General features: G+C 48.1%; 1 protein-coding gene across 1 annotated transcript in view; it reads right to left on the bottom strand.

Moving 5' to 3' along the window:
- The window catches only part of LOC144827545 (regulator of G-protein signaling 9-binding protein B-like), a 77,308-nt gene extending 60,125 nt beyond the window's left edge, over positions 1–17,183 (bottom strand). Inside the window, exon 1 of the mRNA XM_078685809.1 lies at positions 17,061–17,183. Coding sequence (XP_078541935.1) covers positions 17,061–17,156 — 96 coding nt within the window. The 5' untranslated portion in view covers positions 17,157–17,183. The remainder of the gene's footprint in view (positions 1–17,060) is intronic.
- Positions 17,184–18,156: the final 973 nt, after the last annotated feature.

The following is an 18,156-nucleotide window of genomic DNA, read 5'->3' as shown; positions in this document are numbered from 1 at the left end:
TAGGCGTTCCCGTGCAAAACACCACAAAAACACCACTTCGCAACATTCTCAACGACCAGCCAGATCGGTGATAAGATCACAAAACAGGCGATAAGGTGCGCTAGCAGCAAGGATTTAACACCTGCTCTTACCTGGTGTAAAGTCAGATGACAACCTGCACCAGAAAAGGGAGCCCAGCCAGGGACACACCTGAAGAACAACAGATGCCATGGAGCCACAGATCATGCAGCTCGGACACTAAAGAGGGCCACAATACCCACCGCTACCACCCCCAAGACCCCACCACTCCCCCTCCCCCGGGCCATACCCCGGGCACCCCCCACCCCCGTGGACAAAGATATGTTACATCAACTTTATGAAATCATGAACAAAACAATTCGCCTGATGTCGCACAATTCCAACACTTAACATACATGTGGAGTCAGAAAAAGGAGAACCATTCATTCATCTTAGAATTTCCAAACAAATCTTTCTATTCAGAATAAACCCAAAACAAGTAGTTTTTTTTTTTGCAGAGATTTATATAGCGCGAACTAGAACCGAACCGAATCAGTTATCAGAGCGCTTTACATAGCACCAGTTACATTACATGAGGACACACTTTCATTTTAGGCACGGGGAGATTAAGTGATTTGCCCAGAATCACAGGGGGTTTTTGGCGTCGTTACCGAGACTCGAACCCAGAACCCCAGGTCCGAGGTCGAGCGCCTTAGCCGTTAGGCCAACCCCTCTCCCCAAGTTTGAAGAGTCATGGCGAGTCTTCTCAGAACAATCTGTAAGTCACAGCCAAAAGACAAAATACTAGATAAAAGGGTGTGTCATGCGCTCATCAAAGGACAAAGAGAGAGCGAAAGAGAGAGAGAGAGAGAAAGAGAGGGAGAGAGAGAGAGAGAGGGAAAGAGAGAGAGAAATAGAGAGAGGGAGAGAGCGATAAAGAGAGAAAGAGAGGGAGAGAGAGAAAGAGACAGAGGAAGAGAGAGAGATAGAAAGAGAGGGAGAGAAAGAGAGGGAGAGAGAGAGAAAGAGAGGGAGAGAGAGAGAGAGAAAGAAAGAGAGAAAGAGAGGGAGAGAGAAAGAGAGGGAGAGAGATAGAGTGCCGACACTGCGGACCCAGGCCTCACTGCTCAAATTCTACCACTGATGTGTCTCCAACCACATGCCGGTATACACTGCAGTCCATCAGGTCACTTATCTGAAACAGTGTCCAGAGTCGTCAATGGCAGAGTCCATACAGTTGCACATGCCATCATCGCTTGCACGCCCCTGCGCACACAGCTGCTGCACCTGAGCCCCTCCCACCGCCCAGCTGTGATTGCCTGCCCCTGCGCACCCAGGCCTCACTACTCTCCTTCCGCCACTGGCGTGTCTCCAAGAGGGCCCACCACATGTCTGTGCAAGCTCCAAGCCCGGGACCCACAACCATGGCAGCCCCCACATCATGCAGCCCGCACTGCAGGCCACCAGGTCACACACTTGATTCTGGGTCTTGATTTCATAAAGGCAAAGATCATATTAGTGCACACTGCACCATCGCAGGCTGCACACCCGCTCAGCTCTTGAGGTGCCACTAACTCTGTGACCCACGAGGCAACGCCACGTGGCGGTAGGCCCACACTGCCTGCTGGCTCAGGCCTACAATGCGGTGCAGCAGAGCTCACACAAATCCTTACCAGTCCGGACCGCCAGGCCGGGGCATCATCGCAGACTGCACACCCACTCAGCTCTTTAGGTGCCCCTACCTCAGTGCAGCGAAAGTCACCGTCCTGTGGTGGTGTGCCTGTGCCGGCTGCAGTGTAACTGGTGTCACCAAGTCTGTGCACCGCAAGTCATGGACCCTTTATGATTGAGTCTCGTAGTGGGGATGCCATCATGCCACCTCCGGCAAATGGGAATGTGATGTGGTAGGGCCCTGGGCCCTCATGCATAAATAATAACCACACAGATACACCCAGATAGAGAGTGGAAATGGCATCCAGCACGTGTGCCTGGCCCTTTTTATTGGCAGGGTTACAAGTCCTGTGACGCGTGTGCTGGATGGGTGTGGTGTGGGTGTAAACCAGCCATGAGGGAGTGGCTGTGGCGTACTGACAACTAGACTTGTGATCAGCAGATCACTACAGGGAAGACCTGGGACATGTAGCGTTGTCCCCCCCTATGAGCGTAAGCTGAGTGTGCTGGCCTGGTGTATGACAGTCCAGCATTAGGGTGTGAACAATGACCCCGAGGCTCTGGGCGTGGTTCCATCCTGGGCTGGACAAGGAAGTAACTAATGCTTGTGTCTCTGTTATAGTGTCGGCGCCACCCGACCGCAATCGACAATGTGTCACCCTGTGACCCAAAACCCACAATATGAGCAACATGGACTTAAGGTGGAATCACTGACCCTACATTCATCCATACTTCCACACTTGAAAGATCATAGACATGACGCAACTGTGTGAATATGAATGTTTAATGCACAATCATTGGAGTGTTGTAGCTGGAGCAGTGCAGGGCCATGCAAACCCCACTTTACATTGTTGGCCCGTGGAGGGCGAGCCAGAGTCCTTTGGGGAATGACAAGTTCATCGGAAGAGGAAGAGTACAGTCCGCAGTCTGAATGCTGTGTCATTGGTGACCAAACAGAATATGGCAGTCCATGTCGAGGTCCAAGGTGAGTGTCGCAGAGTGTATCAGGGGACATTGGAAGGTGATGATGCAGAAGGCAGAACCAAGCAGAAATCTGCCATATGGCAGGGATAAATGCTACTGCATCCTTCTTACCACAAAGGCGGATTCATTCGCATCTTCGCCCTCTGCTGTTTCATGTGCCTCACATGTGGGTGTTGGTGTTCTCTCCCCAGCACTGTGTGGCAGTGATATCTCATGGGCCGGTGGTGGAATGTCTGCTGCACTGTGTGGCACTGACACTTCAGGGAGTGGAGATGTGGATGGAGTGGTACCAGCACCATGCATCAGCGCCAGCCCTTGTGGCAGCAATGCCATGAGGAGGGTGTTTAGGAAATTGAGGAACCCAGCGACCTCTCACTGGTATGCAGCCATGGCAGCTGCTCTTTCCGCCTGCGCCCCCTCCATGATCCTCCACATGTGTCCCAACTCCCGGGTGACATTGCTGGAGCCACTCTGACTAGACAGTTGTTCTTGTCTCTGAGTCAGGACTCCAGCGATGTGAGCCAAGGATCGTTGGAGAGCATGGAGCGGACTGCGGTGGTCCATTAGGGACTGTGAGTGGTCCATGATGGGACTTAGACACCGACCTATGGCATCTAGTTTGGCTGCCATGAGGTCAAACCCCACCCACACCTGTTCAGCCAGCTTCACCTGGCACCCCAACACACGGTGTGGGAAGGCCATGTGTTATTCGTGGGGTCCTGGGAGGCAGCCGTGGTGGTGGGTGCTGACTGTTGTGTGTTCTGTGCAGGGGGTGTGGTCTTCTTGTTGCAGCTGGGATGACCTGCTCCTGGAGGTGGGTTGACGTAGCTGTCAATGAACTCTTGGAGGGCGTCGGTTTGGAAGGTGTGGTGGTCCTCTTCGTCATCAGTGAAGAGAGGTTCGGCCTGCTCTGCAGGAGGTGTTGGTTTTCCCTCTGCATTGTGAAGGGGAGATGCAGTTGTATGTTTACATACAGACTGTATGACAGTGTACATTGTGACTGTTTGGGAGGAGCTGCCTATTTGATGCCGGAGAGTGGACATCTCAACAGCATCACGGATGTGTGTTTGTACTTGTGCACTGTCAACTCACATTTCCCTGCAATGCCAAATGTGATTGGCCAGTTTCTACACACAAGCGGCACCAGTTGTGTCCTCTGTTCTGTTGTGGACGTGTTGCGGTTTGTACCACATTGTTCTTAATATTGATATGCTCTGCATGTTATGTTTGTGCTGCATTTTGGGAGAGTCGCCCCTGCAGCTCTGATTTTGCTGCCCCTTATGCCTTTCATGTGTTGAGCCTTTGACTTCTGTGCTTATACAGTGCTGAAATGTTGCATACTTGGGTACATTGGTCTCTTGGTGGGAGTTGGGGGTGTGGGGCATGGTTTGTCCACAGATGTGCTATACTTAATTGTGCATGTATGCCATTGTGCTCATCTCCCCCGTCCCGCCAGCTCCTGGTCGTTACTCACCCTGGTGCTGTTGTGTCAGGTCATGTTGAGCAGTGTCCGGTCCCCCAACTTCTGCCACCGTCTCCACTGATGACTGTAGACACCATTTCCTCCATCTCATCCAGCTCCTCCAGTGGCGCTGGACTCCCACCTCCAGTCTGCATTGCTGTCTTCTGGTTGTCAACTACATGCAAGCACGGCGGCAGGGTATATGATGCTGCACCGACTACCAGTGTTTGTTATAAACAATACTCCATATAATTGCAGGTGACTTTATCTCGGACATTTGATGCGTTATTAGGAACATATTACATGTTATCACCGTGTTGTGAATAGGACGTTGACACATAGGTTTTTTTCCCTGATAGACGGCGATATGAAACATTGCGATAACTGATTTTGGCAATGATTATCACACGTTCTTGAGAATATCCCCCATAGAATCAATTTGATTCTGGGTCTTCTGTGCTGTTTAAAAGACTAGCATTATTATTCTTACACACATACTCAAACATACTAGCATTTCTATAGAGTTTAAATAGACCTGCATATCGTGTTTAGACCCAGAGCCTGAGAAAGTGAGAAACCTTAAAATCTTTGATTGAATTTTAAATTGTGAACTCACACTGTATTGGGAATATATTTGTTTCTTCCTTTTGTTTGTGGGGAGGTCCGTCAGCTGCGAGGTTACAGCTGCGTTGATTTATGAATACAATTGCTCCCATCCAGGACACTATTTGAAAACAAAAGGAATTAGATTGTGCATCAAGTAAGGCATTATGTGGCAGGCCCCACTGCAAAGGAAAATAAGAGACCTTTACAGTTTCTCACAATGGAGCACACACTGAATGTGAGCTGGAACTGCTGAACCTGTCCCAGAGTCAGCACGCAGCACTGAGAGACAAGTGAGATAATTCGCTGGATCAGAACCAGGTTCTGGATACAGAATAGCTTCTCTGTTCCAGCACGTGTGCCACAAATTATGAGTATAATGTACAGATCCAAGAGAAACTGAGGGTCGGATTTACAAAGGTAGACTTACACATTTCTGTAAGTTTTCTCTTTTTCGGTATTCACAAACTAAGGTGTTCCGCCCCAGTCGTAAATCTACTATTAAATCATAGTTTGAGAATACCAAAAAAGTGTAAACTTACACCACCGTGTAAGTTTACCTTTGTGAATCAGGCCCAGAGACTGAAGAAAGGTGTGTTGCAGCCCGAAAAATGTCAGGTCCTGAAGCACAGTTAATTAAAGTTTCCATGACTGTTTTGATGTAAGTGTGTGTTTGTGTGTGCATGTATATGTGTCAAAGTTTTCATGCCTGTTTTGATGTAAATGTGTGTGCATGTTTGAGGTACTTTTGTCCTTTGTATTTGGGGTGGTGCTAGGTAGAAGCACTGCTGCTGCTTTTGTTACAGGGGGCCGATATTGCAGCACTGCTGCAAAACTGGCCCCCAGTAACAAAAGCGTCCCGAACCACTCATAAACCGGCCCCCACCCTTCCGGCCCACCGGGATAACACTTGGTGTGCGCTACGGCCAGTCTGGCCCTGTAAGTCACCCCAACAGCAGGCCATACAGCCCTAAGGCAGGGTGCATTTTTTACATGTGAGGACATATCTGCAAGAGCAGATATGCCCCTGTGCTGGCCGGTTCAATTGATAGATAGTACAAGTGAGCAGGGAAGCCATCTTAAGTATAGCATATGTATTGGACACTGGTCATTAGGAGTTCCCCAACTACATGATGGCTTCACTGAAACCCATGGTGTTTGGTATCCAACACCTTGTCTTAATAAATCCGTTCTGATGACAGTGGTGGATTTATTAAACATGCACCCTTAGATGTGCCCCCAGAAAACCTACCAGCTTCTTAGTGTGGTGGGTGACTGGTATTGTCCAGCCAACTATAACAGACATGTTTCTGACCCCTTGCAGGTGAGAGCCCTTGCTCTCTGAGGCCATAAACAATGCCTGCTCCAGAGGAAGGTGTTCACACCTCCTAAAACAGCATGGCTAGTGAATCTGCATACCAAGGCCAGGGACTTAAAAGCCCCTGCATCCTTTGATATGCCACCCCGGCTTCTGCCTGACCTGGGATATGCCACCCCGGGCCCTGACACCCATTTGGCACCAGGACAGGTGGAAATTAACTATGCTAGGAGGCGTGGTGCACTACCAGGCCAGTCACACCCCTAATGTGGGCTGCCTGATGTGCCCACAAAAGAAGGGTCCACTATATTAACTTTGGTGGAATTAGGAATTCTGGGACAAGGTTATGTCCACTTTCTACGGGAAGTGGTCTTATAGGGGGTGTAGTGACCCCAAGGGTAAGTAGCCCTTTGGCTACTACCCTTCACTCCCCTTAATGCCACTAAATTGAGTGTTTAGGTGGCCCCTTGACATCAGGAACTGAGAATCATCTGATTGAAGAAAGAAGAGGACAAAGAAGAGCCGAAGAAGCAAGAACTGTAGACTGCTGGTAGACTTTGGTGCGAAACCCTGCCTGCTTACCAGCTCCTGTCCTGACAGTTGCGATAACCCAACTTGTCCTGCAGCTGTGCTGCCTCCCAGAGCCTAGGATGGCGCCCAGCACTTTGCCAAGCAATCAGCATCTCACATGAAATGGAGGATCTACTTCCTTGGAGCCTGCAGGCACCGACCACAATGTCCGGTTCACCAACCTGCTGTTCACCGGATCTAATGACATGGCAGCCACCCAGTAAAAGGTCACTGTGCTCCAAAAGGTCAGATCCATCTCCCCACTTAGTGAGAAGATGCCAGGACCAACCAGAGCCGTCCTGCAGCAATATCAGGGGACCGGACCCCTTGCAGCAAGCAAAGCTTGTTTGAATCCAATGCAGGCTCCAACATCGCAGAGACTGAGTAGCCGACAAGGGGCATCGGCATTGCAGAGGCCAGCACTGAGAGTGGCCCAGCTATTCTGATTTGCCCCCTTTGCAAGTCTTACCAAGAACCGTGAGTGCCTCTGACGCATGGGCACCTGCCTACCAAAACCCTCTGCACCAGAGCTCCCTGGCCTGGGTCCATGACAGCTGATGGCTCTCCCTACTCCCAGGGCTCCCATGAAGCGAGCCCCTCGTAGAGACCTCTCGGATTTGTGCTTAAGTCCCCCTCTGCAGTCTGGTTCTAGCTGCCCCCCCTTTCTCCTACAGTGTAGCGTGCAAGGCTACCAACCCGTCCAGCACCTCTGCACCCAGACACTCCAGGGCAGGTAAACTTGAACTGCTAGTGATACTTTGGACCTTTGCCCCCTAACACCTTACGTCCTAAGGGGGACCACTGAGAACTGTTCGCAAATGAATATAAGCACTATGTACCTTTTTCTCCCCAGGAAAGCATTACCATGTAAAAACGCATTTAAGTGACATTATTACTTACCTGCCAAAATTGCTATTACGAAAATTACTTACTCACTTACAAGGTTCTTGGTGTTAAAATAAATATAAAAATACTTTATTGACTCTGAATGTGGGCTCATGAAATGCCTTGTCACTACCCTCTGATCAGCCTAAACTGCTCGCCCACACTACCACAAAAGAGAGCATTTGGGGTTATTAATTTAAGCTCTGTAAGCCAATAAGGGTCTGCTGTACTTTCTACATAGTATGCCTCGTTTTGGTATACTACATAAAAAGACAGCTTCCTACACTGTCCAGAGTAAAATGTTGCGCCTTTACATACGCTTTTAACCAATAAAGTCAGGTTTATAATTTTCTGTGGAAGGGCGCATTGAGACTTGACAGTATCTTTTTTTTTTATCCTGTCATGGCGTTCTGAAAGGTGGTTTTCCCATCATGACCCATCTCTGTTTACCAGTATGATGTATCAAGTACATTCTTCATAATCACAGACAAAACTTTTACTGGCACCTTATTTAAAAAAATATATATGTAGCACTGTAAAAAGAATAATATTTGTATTATTAGTGATAATAGTGTTAGCGTAAGTACTAACGTCAATAGAAGGTGTTTGCAATGCAACCAAACTCACCCCTGCATGGCTGAATGTTACAATGGGCGGCTGGCATTTTCTCCATTTCTACCGAAAGGCCAGACTGGCCCTACCAGGTATCAGGTGTTTTCCTGGGAGTCTGGAAGGGTGGGGGCGGGTTTGCAGGAGTTTTAAAAGCACCTGCTGCAGAGTTCCTCGTATATCCAGCAGTTTTCAGGCAACAATAAAAGTGTTAAAATGATTCTGGTGATTAATGAGCCTCCTGGAGCAAGATGGGAGTTTTGTCTAGTGGCAGTTTTAACTCATTGGCAGTTTTAACTCATCGACAGTAGAGCAGAGTGTTAATCTGCCTGCTGCAAAGAACTGTACCATGCCTATCAAAGAATAGTATTTATGTGTGTAGCTTAGTGGTTTACTGCTTTTGTCATAGAGATTATTTTGTTACTCTGCCGCATAAATTACAATCTTAATCTAGCACAGTGAGCAATGAACTGCCATCAAAAGCTGCATGGAAACTGCATGGTACAGTTTAGAAAGTTATGTTTTTCTCGATCTTTCCTTATTCTGATGTAGCTAACAAAGGTGTGTTTGGGTAGAAATAAATTCATATTATTAATGTCAACTGTAACCACTGTGTTATGTTCTGAATCCTGAGTATGGGCTTCTTCAGACCAAGCCCCTTGAAAAATGCCTACTAGTGTGGATGACATGCGAATCCTATACCTTGTAGTTCCCTTTGCCTTACGTAACATTTTCTATACACTGAGTTACCCACGTATGAATCGTTGTCTCTGTATGTGTGTGATGTAAAGTGCTTTGACACTCTGGTGATTTGAAAGCATTTTTTGCTGGGACTGACCTGCCTGCATTTCCACAGCTCGCGGAACCCGCTCCGCGGGTCCCGCATCGCGTTGGTGCTATCTGCTGCTGCTTCAGAGGTTTGGAGGGTCAGTGAAGGGAACTCTTGACCGGGGCTGCGAGCGAGTGCGTGCGCTCACGGAGGGACTCCATATCCCAGGAGCGCCCGCCAGCACGAAGGAGCAACACCTGGGCCGCTCTCCCCGACCCCTCCCACCCTTCCACCGATTATTTTAAAAAGGCACTTTCCAGTGTTGAAAGCGGGACGCTCTGGTGATTTGAAAGCATTTTTTGCTGGGACTGACCTGCCTGCATTTCCACAGCTCGCGGAACCCGCTCCGCGGGTCCCGCATCGCGTTGGTGCTATCTGCTGCTGCTTCAGAGGTTTGGAGGGTCAGTGAAGGGAACTCTTGACCGGGGCTGCGAGCGAGTGCGTGCGCTCACGGAGGGACTCCATATCCCAGGAGCGCCCGCCAGCACGAAGGAGCAACACCTGGGCCGCTCTCCCCGACCCCTCCCACCCTTCCACCGATTATTTTAAAAAGGCACTTTCCAGTGTTGAAAGCGGGACGCTCTGGTGATTTGAAAGCATTTTTTGCTGGGACTGACCTGCCTGCATTTCCACAGCTCGCGGAACCCGCTCCGCGGGTCCCGCATCGCGTTGGTGCTATCTGCTGCTGCTTCAGAGGTTTGGAGGGTCAGTGAAGGGAACTCTTGACCGGGGCTGCGAGCGAGTGCGTGCGCTCACGGAGGGACTCCATATCCCAGGAGTGCCCGCCAGCACGAAGGAGCAACACCTGGGCCGCTCTCCCCGACCCCTCCCACCCTTCCACCGATTATTTTAAAAAGGCACTTTCCAGTGTTGAAAGCGGGACGCTCTGGTGATTTGAAAGCATTTTTTGCTGGGACTGACCTGCCTGCATTTCCACAGCTCGCGGAACCCGCTCCGCGGGTCCCGCATCGCGTTGGTGCTATCTGCTGCTGCTTCAGAGGTTTGGAGGGTCAGTGAAGGGAACTCTTGACCGGGGCTGCGAGCGAGTGCGTGCGCTCACGGAGGGACTCCATATCCCAGGAGCGCCCGCCAGCACGAAGGAGCAACACCTGGGCCGCTCTCCCCGACCCCTCCCACCCTTCCACCGATTATTTTAAAAAGGCACTTTCCAGTGTTGAAAGCGGGACGCTCTGGTGATTTGAAAGCATTTTTTGCTGGGACTGACCTGCCTGCATTTCCACAGCTCGCGGAACCCGCTCCGCGGGTCCCGCATCGCGTTGGTGCTATCTGCTGCTGCTTCAGAGGTTTGGAGGGTCAGTGAAGGGAACTCTTGACCGGGGCTGCGAGCGAGTGCGTGCGCTCACGGAGGGACTCCATATCCCAGGAGCGCCCGCCAGCACGAAGGAGCAACACCTGGGCCGCTCTCCCCGACCCCTCCCACCATTCCACCTCTTTTTTGCAGGTCCTATAACAATCATTAGTACTCCCGCAGCGCGGGAGAGCGCGCGGGAGAAGCCCGGGACAAGGGCGGGACCGTCTGTGGCCGTCCGGGGCCGAAGGAGGCCGGGCTGGGCCTCCCCTCTTGGCAGTGCCATATACCACCTACCTCAGTAAGTGACATAGACTAATTTGCACAAACTTGCACCATTTGTAACCGATATGGCGATGTCTGAAAACACAAGCCCTGTAATTGGCCACTTGACGATTCTACCAACGGAGCCTGGTCCTTTGGCCATTGGTCCCTTAGACAAATTCTTTTTTAATCGATCATTGACTATAGATAAGGAATTAACTTTGGCTGAGAAGCGTGCAGAGCGTAGGCTATCCATTGAAATTCTTAAGAATTCCACGGACAAGTCTTCAATTGTAGCCTACCCCACTTTGGTAACCCCCCTATCATCAGTGAACCTACCAGTCACACACGAACACTCTGAGGTTCAGGGTGATAAAGCAAACAAGAGTGTTGTGGCAGATCTAAATAATCCTTGTGGTGGTAACTCCAATTTATCACCGCAGCCTGATCTAGGATCTCGGGTTACATCGGCCAATTCGAAAATTGGGTCCAAAAGGAAACAACCAGCTTCCGTAAATAAATCTACAAAGGCGGCTAGGCCTCCACAAAAATTCAGGAAGTTACATAAACTTGTGAACATTGGAAAGGCAGGTAATGAACAAGTCCAAAGTTCTGGAAGTGTAATACCAACTATCTCTGTATCCCAGGATAATCAAGACATAGCGGACAATTCTTGCACTGTTTCCAATGTATCAAGTAAAGAAAACACTGTATTATTTGCAAACGTGCTCCCAGAACTTGAAAAAATGTTTAGACAATTACTTACCCCTATCGAGGATAGAATTGCTAAGCTCGTAGATAGGTTAAACCACTTCGAACAGACAACTTTAGACAATTTCTATTCTACAAAATCCCTAATTAAAGCAAATAGGGTGGAAGTAAACACAAACTCCCAGGGCGCAAATAACCACCATGTACAGGACAAGGGTAGAATTCCCCAGAATGCCTCCCCTTTACCTCCTAAACAAAATAAACCTCCAGCTAAAGGCGCTACAAAAACTTTAGATAGGGCTGAGAGAGAGGCTGCCGGTTTTGAACCATCGCAGTCGACTTCAACACAGCCTACACAGCCTATATTAGCCCAGATACAAAATCCACCGGCTGTTGCAAACGTTGAGGTTACTCTGTGCCAAAAAGTGGGTAAAGTGTTAGCCTCTGCAAACGTAACCAATAGCATACGTATACCTCCAAACATCTCGGGGGGAGGAAACGGGGCTAATGTATGCCAGTTGACTGGTAAATCTTTAGCAACGTCCCTAGCAAATAATAAACAACAGGTGCAGCAACCTGCCCTTCAACTTGTCCCCCAAATTCCCAAATCTATTCCACCGCCCTTGCAAAAGCCACCCTATAGAAAACCCCCAATTAATCTTACTCCAGACTCCTTCCCCTATGTGGCAGTTCTTATCAATGTACCACCTTTACCCCCAGGTCAGAGAGAAAATTTCCAGATGCTTAAAAACAAGACCATGCACTGGTTAAAGGAAAACCGTCCTCTGCCGGGTGATATTGATGGGCTAATAATAGGGGCAAGGAGAATTGAATGGATGGGTTATACACCAAAAACCCTGGGGGGGGACTGTATAGTGGTTAATTTCCAAGATCCTAGGGTAGCGGGATGGATAACAAGGCAGGGATGGGGAACAAACAAGGGTGGTATCGGTATTGTGGACCTTACCTTTTTCTACCCCCGACCCTCAAGTGTCACAACAAGCTTACTCAATGAGCCCTTAATTCCCCCTACTGTCCCATGGCCAGTTATTCCTTTACCACCTCCCCCTGCTGGTCATATTCATACGTCACATATACATTATAATCCTTATGTAGGATGGCAGGATCCGAGCTGGGGGTACTGACATACTGGTATTGATAGTATGGGTGGAATTATAAAAGAGGCAGGAGGGCTACGTGAAGTTAGTAGTAATACCATTGCTATAAATCTATTGGTGAGTAACAGTGAGGTTGGGTGTGTGGCTGAAGAAGGTGACCTAAGACTGGGAACTTCAAACACAAATGTCTTATACCCTGTAATAGACGATTTAACTGTGAATCCAATAGTTGATTTAGAAAGCCAGGCTAGCCTAATGGAAAGTCCAATGTCAGCCCATGTATTTTCACTTGTTAAAGATCAGGATGGGACAAATACAGATATTGGTACCCTTTTATCTTGGAATGTTGCCGGGTTGGCTAGTAAGTTGGATTCCCAACTCTGGGTGGATTTTATAAGTGGTTTTGACATTTGTTGTTTCCAAGAAACCTGGGCTTGTGATCCCCTCTTTTGCCTAGGTTACTTGAACTATTGTATACCAGCTTCAAAAGGAGGAAGAGGGCGGCCCAAGGGTGGCCTAACTGTTTGGGTTAGGCAGGATTTGCACATAAACATAAAAATCCTAGACGTGGGAAATATTGATCTACAAGCATTAAGAATCCCTGTTGCTAAGGGCCAATCAATTGATTTATATAATGTTTATGTGAGAGGAGACAAAGTAACAAATCTATCCACTATTGAGTTGTTGTCTGATGCAATAGAGGCTAATTCCCAGGAAAATGTAAAGATAGTTGTTGGGGATTTAAATAGGACTTTTGAACCCTTGAACTGTACAAATGACCCTATGGAGAGTGAAGTGGATAATCTCTGGGGAGTACCATCTCTTAACTTAAAACCTGTGAAGCGATGGACCAAAGAGATTTTATTGCTAAATGGAATTTGTTTGGAACATGGACTCAGAGCTCTTAACGGCAGGACACCTGGTGACATGGAGGGCAGCCACACTTTTGATAATGGTATTAATAGGAGTCGAATTGACTATATATTGTGGAGCCTCCAGTTGTGGAGTGGGGTTGTTGACATGGCTGTTAGGCCTCGGGTGGAAAGTGACCACAACCCCCTATGTGTGTCCCACAGGTGGTGGAATTCCAGTCCAGGAAACCCATTTGAGACACACGATGAAACCCCTTTTTTAAGTAACGATGAGCGCAGGTTAAAATGGCCCAGGGTACTAGCAAATGAGGCCACTATGATATATATCACCAATAAGGTTGATTGTGCAATTTCTGCGATTGAAGCAGCTGTCCCAGTCGTTCCAGGGGATAACGGTATCACTGAAATTCATAATAAGTTATTCTCCCTTCTAAGACCATGCTTTTTCATTATGAAAAGGAAAGGGAAGAAAACTAAGGAAGTGGGCAGGTGGTTTGATAACCACTGCAGAAAAGCACGTTTAGACCTGGGGCATGCAATAAGGAACAGGGACCGCGCCGCAGTGGCAAAGAATAGGAAACTGTACAAATTGGCCATTTATCGTGCCAAAAAGAAATGGGACGAAGACCATTGGGCCCAATTACAAGAAGCCTCCGATAATAAAGACTCAATGTTATTTTGGAAAATCATTAAGTGGGGCAGTGGTGTGGGCCCAGTAAAACCTGACAGTAATGTACCAGTGGAAGCCTGGGTCGATTATTTCGGGCCACAGTACGCGGAAAGTAACAAATCCGTGGTAGCTGATAATATAATACCGGTTTATGCAACTAATGATCTATTTTCCCTTAGTGAAGCAGAAATTGCCATCTGTTCGGCGAAGTGTGGGAGGGCGCCAGGTCCAGATGGTATCCCACCCGATATTTTCAAACATGATGTGACTAGATGGGCTAGATACATCCATCTTGTAGTAAATGCCCTAGCAAAGGGGGCAGTGGTCCCAGACATTTGGAAGGGTGCAACCATCATCCCTATCCACAAGAAAGGCGATCGCTCATTGCCTGCTAATTACAGGCCCATAAGTTTAATAGCCACCATGCAGAAAATTGTTGGGAGAATGGTAACAAACCAGCTAATGGACTGGGTGGAAGATAATAGCGCCCTCTCCCCATACCAAGCGGGATTTAGGCAAGCAACTAGTACCATTGACCAGGTCTTCCGCTTCACCATATTGCGGTGGAAGACCGTCGAGTTGGGAAGGGGTAGCCTGTACGTCGCGTTTGTCGACCTACGGGCGGCGTTTGATTTAGTCCCCCGGTATAAGCTATGGTCGGTCCTCCAAAAGTTAGGTATCCCTGCTGAACTGTTAACATTAATCATGCGATTACATGAATCCAACTCTGCTAGAGTCCAATGGGGTGGAAGTAGTGAAACAACATTGGACTTCCCTGTGGAAAGGGGTGTAAGGCAAGGCTGTTCCATGGCCCCTCTACTTTTCTCGTTATTCATTAATGGGATAGTAGAGAGAATGTTGAAGGCTAGTGTAGATGCCCCATCGTTAGCGGACACCAGGGTTCCAATCCTGATGTTCGCTGACGACACTCTTATTTTGTCTAAGACCCCCATGGGGTTGCAACGTGCATTAAGCATTTTCGATGCTTTCTGCTTGGAGCACGGACTGGAGGTAAATGTAGGAAAAACCAAACTAATGGTCTTCTCTGCAGGACGTAGGAGTAACCCAAAGATAACCCTAAATAATTGCAGGCTTGATATAGTTAAGGAATTTACGTATCTGGGAGTGCAGATCGCGGGGGGGAACGGCTGGACGCATCATGTGAACAAAGTAGTCCTAAAGCACCAGCAGCTTTCAGGTGCCCTAAGGGGGGAACATCGTAAATCAAAAACAAAACCTATAAAACCTGCAATGACAGTCTACGATGCGAAGGTTCTGGGTGCCACTTTATATGGTGCGGAACTGTGGGCTTGGAATAGTCTGGTGGCTCTCCAGACTTCCGAGAACAAGTTCATGCGCGGGACTTCCACAGAGTACCCCCCTAATCCCATTGTTCTTGGAGTTAGGCAGACGTACGATTGTCGACAGAGCCCGATTGCGACCAGTTCTCTACTGGAGACGCCTCTGGACGACTCCAGAAATAAGACAGTACGCGGAGGGCTTTCTGTGGATAATCAAGGAAGATATCTTCCACAAGATAAAATGGTTAAAACACCTGAAGACCATGTTGGTAAATCTAGGGTTTTCGAATCTTTGGAATAACCCCGAGGGAGAAACCTTCCCAAGTAAAGAAGCCATCAAGGAGCAATATTGGGATTGGGTGGGAGGTAAGATGCTGAATGACACCAGGGCAGATTCTATGTCTGGTCGCTTCCTGGAGACTAAAATTTTACCTGTCCTAGAAAAATACTGGGTCAACATTACTGTACCTATGGACAGGAAACTTGTCTTTCAGCTAAGGGCAGGATCTATCCCCCTTAAGAAATTGACATCTGGCTGGCACAGTCCTACTAATAACCTATGTCCCGTTTGTGAGAACGCCGAGGAGAGCATAGGCCATTTTCTCTTCGCATGTCAAGCTTATGTAAATCCGAGGAGAAAATGGCTCTCGCCGGTATGCAGAAACCTGGGGACACGAGATAGTGCAGTGGCCCTAAGAATCCTGTGCACAACAAACCAGGATTCGATAGTTATGGGGGTAGCTAAATATATGGGTTGGGCTTGGGCGATAAGACGACGGTCTTTGGGGGGCAGCTGGTAACCAGGGATTCCCTTTTTAACAGATTTTTATGTAAATGGTATAAACTGTTTTATGCATAACATTGTATGAGCCGCACTGTGTTTAATGACTTTTTACTTTGACTATGTATTTCTGTGTAATTGTTCTGATTTTATGTGCTTTTATGAGAATTCTCTCGAATAAAGCTTATACAACAACACTCTATATTGGTATGAGAGGTGCTATACAACAAATGAAATACATGTTAGAGAGGGGCTATGGAGAGATGAGAGGCACTGTTAGAGGGTGATAGTGAGGGAATCACTGAAGAGCCCCAACTAAGATTGTCATATCCTGGTGCACTCACAATAAAGTCACCATTTGCTTTAAAAGCTAATAAAATTGAATATAAAATGACAAATGTGTTGTAGAATGCACCATTTTGTCTCAAATGTTTTTGAGGGGGAGAGGTCCCCTTTGTAGCGGTCAGGACAAAATTTGCCAAAGGTGCTTTGGGTTTCTAGTCCGGCCCTACTCCACCCTCTTCAAAATATCAACTTTGTAAGCATAGAAATATATCACACAGGGTCATTGCATAAATGCCAGGTCTTAGTGAATATGAAGGCTACACACATTGTATTCCCAACAAAGAGAAAACACAGCCTTAAAAATACCACAAGACAGAGTTTTCATTGAAAGGAAATGGTCTTGCTCCAAACAGAGGTATAAACAGTGCCCATTTCTAGCCCATTTCTGGCGTCTTTGCAGGAGACCGATACCTCTCGGTCAGCAGGAGGAAAGAGAGGACAGTGGAATTCAATCTTTCTAAGCTTTATGGCCGTAGCTGCCATTGGTGCAGCAGGCGCAGTGGCACCGGGGCCCGAGCTTAGGGGTGTATACTGAACCGAAATAAATACTGTATTTTACTATCACTACGGTTCTCTAAGGGGTCGTTTTCCTTGTTCGCCCCAGGGACCTTGGTATCTTTGTAAACAAAAAAGCACTGCTCTCTGTCTTGTCCTCAAACATTATCTTTTAGGGAAATGGGTGTTCTGATAGATGACAGTAAATAAGGTGCAGAAAGCGTGGGAGGGACAGGGCAAAAGGTCAGAGCATACATGATATTCACCTTGTTGAGCGCCTGCACCAGAGCCTTGCACTCCTCTCGCGTTTTCAGGGAGTTCACACTCCCCTCGTTGGCCACCCGGACATTTTGTAAGGGCATGGCGATCCGCGTCGTTGCTTCCGTGGGCCCGCGGGGCAGAGGGTGCGCTCTCGCCGGTTACATGTCCGCCTCTACGATCCAAGCATCCCCGCACTTTCAGATGTCAAAGGAAGCGGGTGGGAGGTCCAGCCCCGCCTCCTCTTCCGAGTCGGTGCAGAGCACAGCCATGCGAGGCCCAGACCCGAGCACACGCCGAAATGCAAGGTGTTTGTCACCTGTCACACCACCAGAATCCGTTTGTGTGCAAGAAACAGCCCGAGGGCTTAAAAGCACAACTACAGAGGCGCAGAGAGCGCCACAATGATCATCGTTTGCTAATCCAAGGGATTAGAACAGGACCTCAAGGTGAGGAAAACGATCTAATCTCATTATCCAGCGCTCTGATCCGAGCAATTCAGAAGCCCTCGTCGGATAGGGACTTTACACCGAGAAATGCTTTCATTTACTGTTACAATGGTAGGCCAGAGCCACCGTGGAGTCCATTTATCTCTCCGGATTATGGCAGTAAACCAGCGGAATAAAGCACGTTTATGATGTACACAGGAGGAGTATTGTAGATATGCAAGAAGCTTCAGCAGCAGAGGTTCCCTATTCCTGTAGCTTACTGCGGGGTCAAAGGTCACAGGCTCTATGACCTTCAGCTCTGCTTGTTTCACTGTAGGTGATCCTCTGCGACCTCTTGAGCAGTGGATCCATCTCACGGATCCCGTTTTTGTCGAGTTCTTTTAGGTTTATAGAAGTATATATATTTTTTTAACATAGGTGACCTGACCACTGATCATATCCAGTGCTTAATTTGTAAAAGAATAAGTGTTGGGGCCCAAATTGTTGCCCAGCAGGGTGAACAACACTTACAACGAAACTTTTACAACGCACTACCATTACAACGCGGTCATTACAACGCAAACTATTACAACGCATTGCTCTGGGGGGCGCTCTAGGATAGGGAATAGGTTAATTTACTATCCAATAACCTTCCCTACTATCCACGGGGACTGGA

This window comes from Lissotriton helveticus, chromosome 4_1, assembly GCF_964261635.1.
Source record: "Lissotriton helveticus chromosome 4_1, aLisHel1.1, whole genome shotgun sequence".
NCBI classification, from domain to species: domain Eukaryota; kingdom Metazoa; phylum Chordata; class Amphibia; order Caudata; family Salamandridae; genus Lissotriton; species Lissotriton helveticus.
The sequence above is the reverse complement of the archived record's forward strand: the minus strand, read 5'-3'. Positions and strand labels throughout refer to the sequence as shown.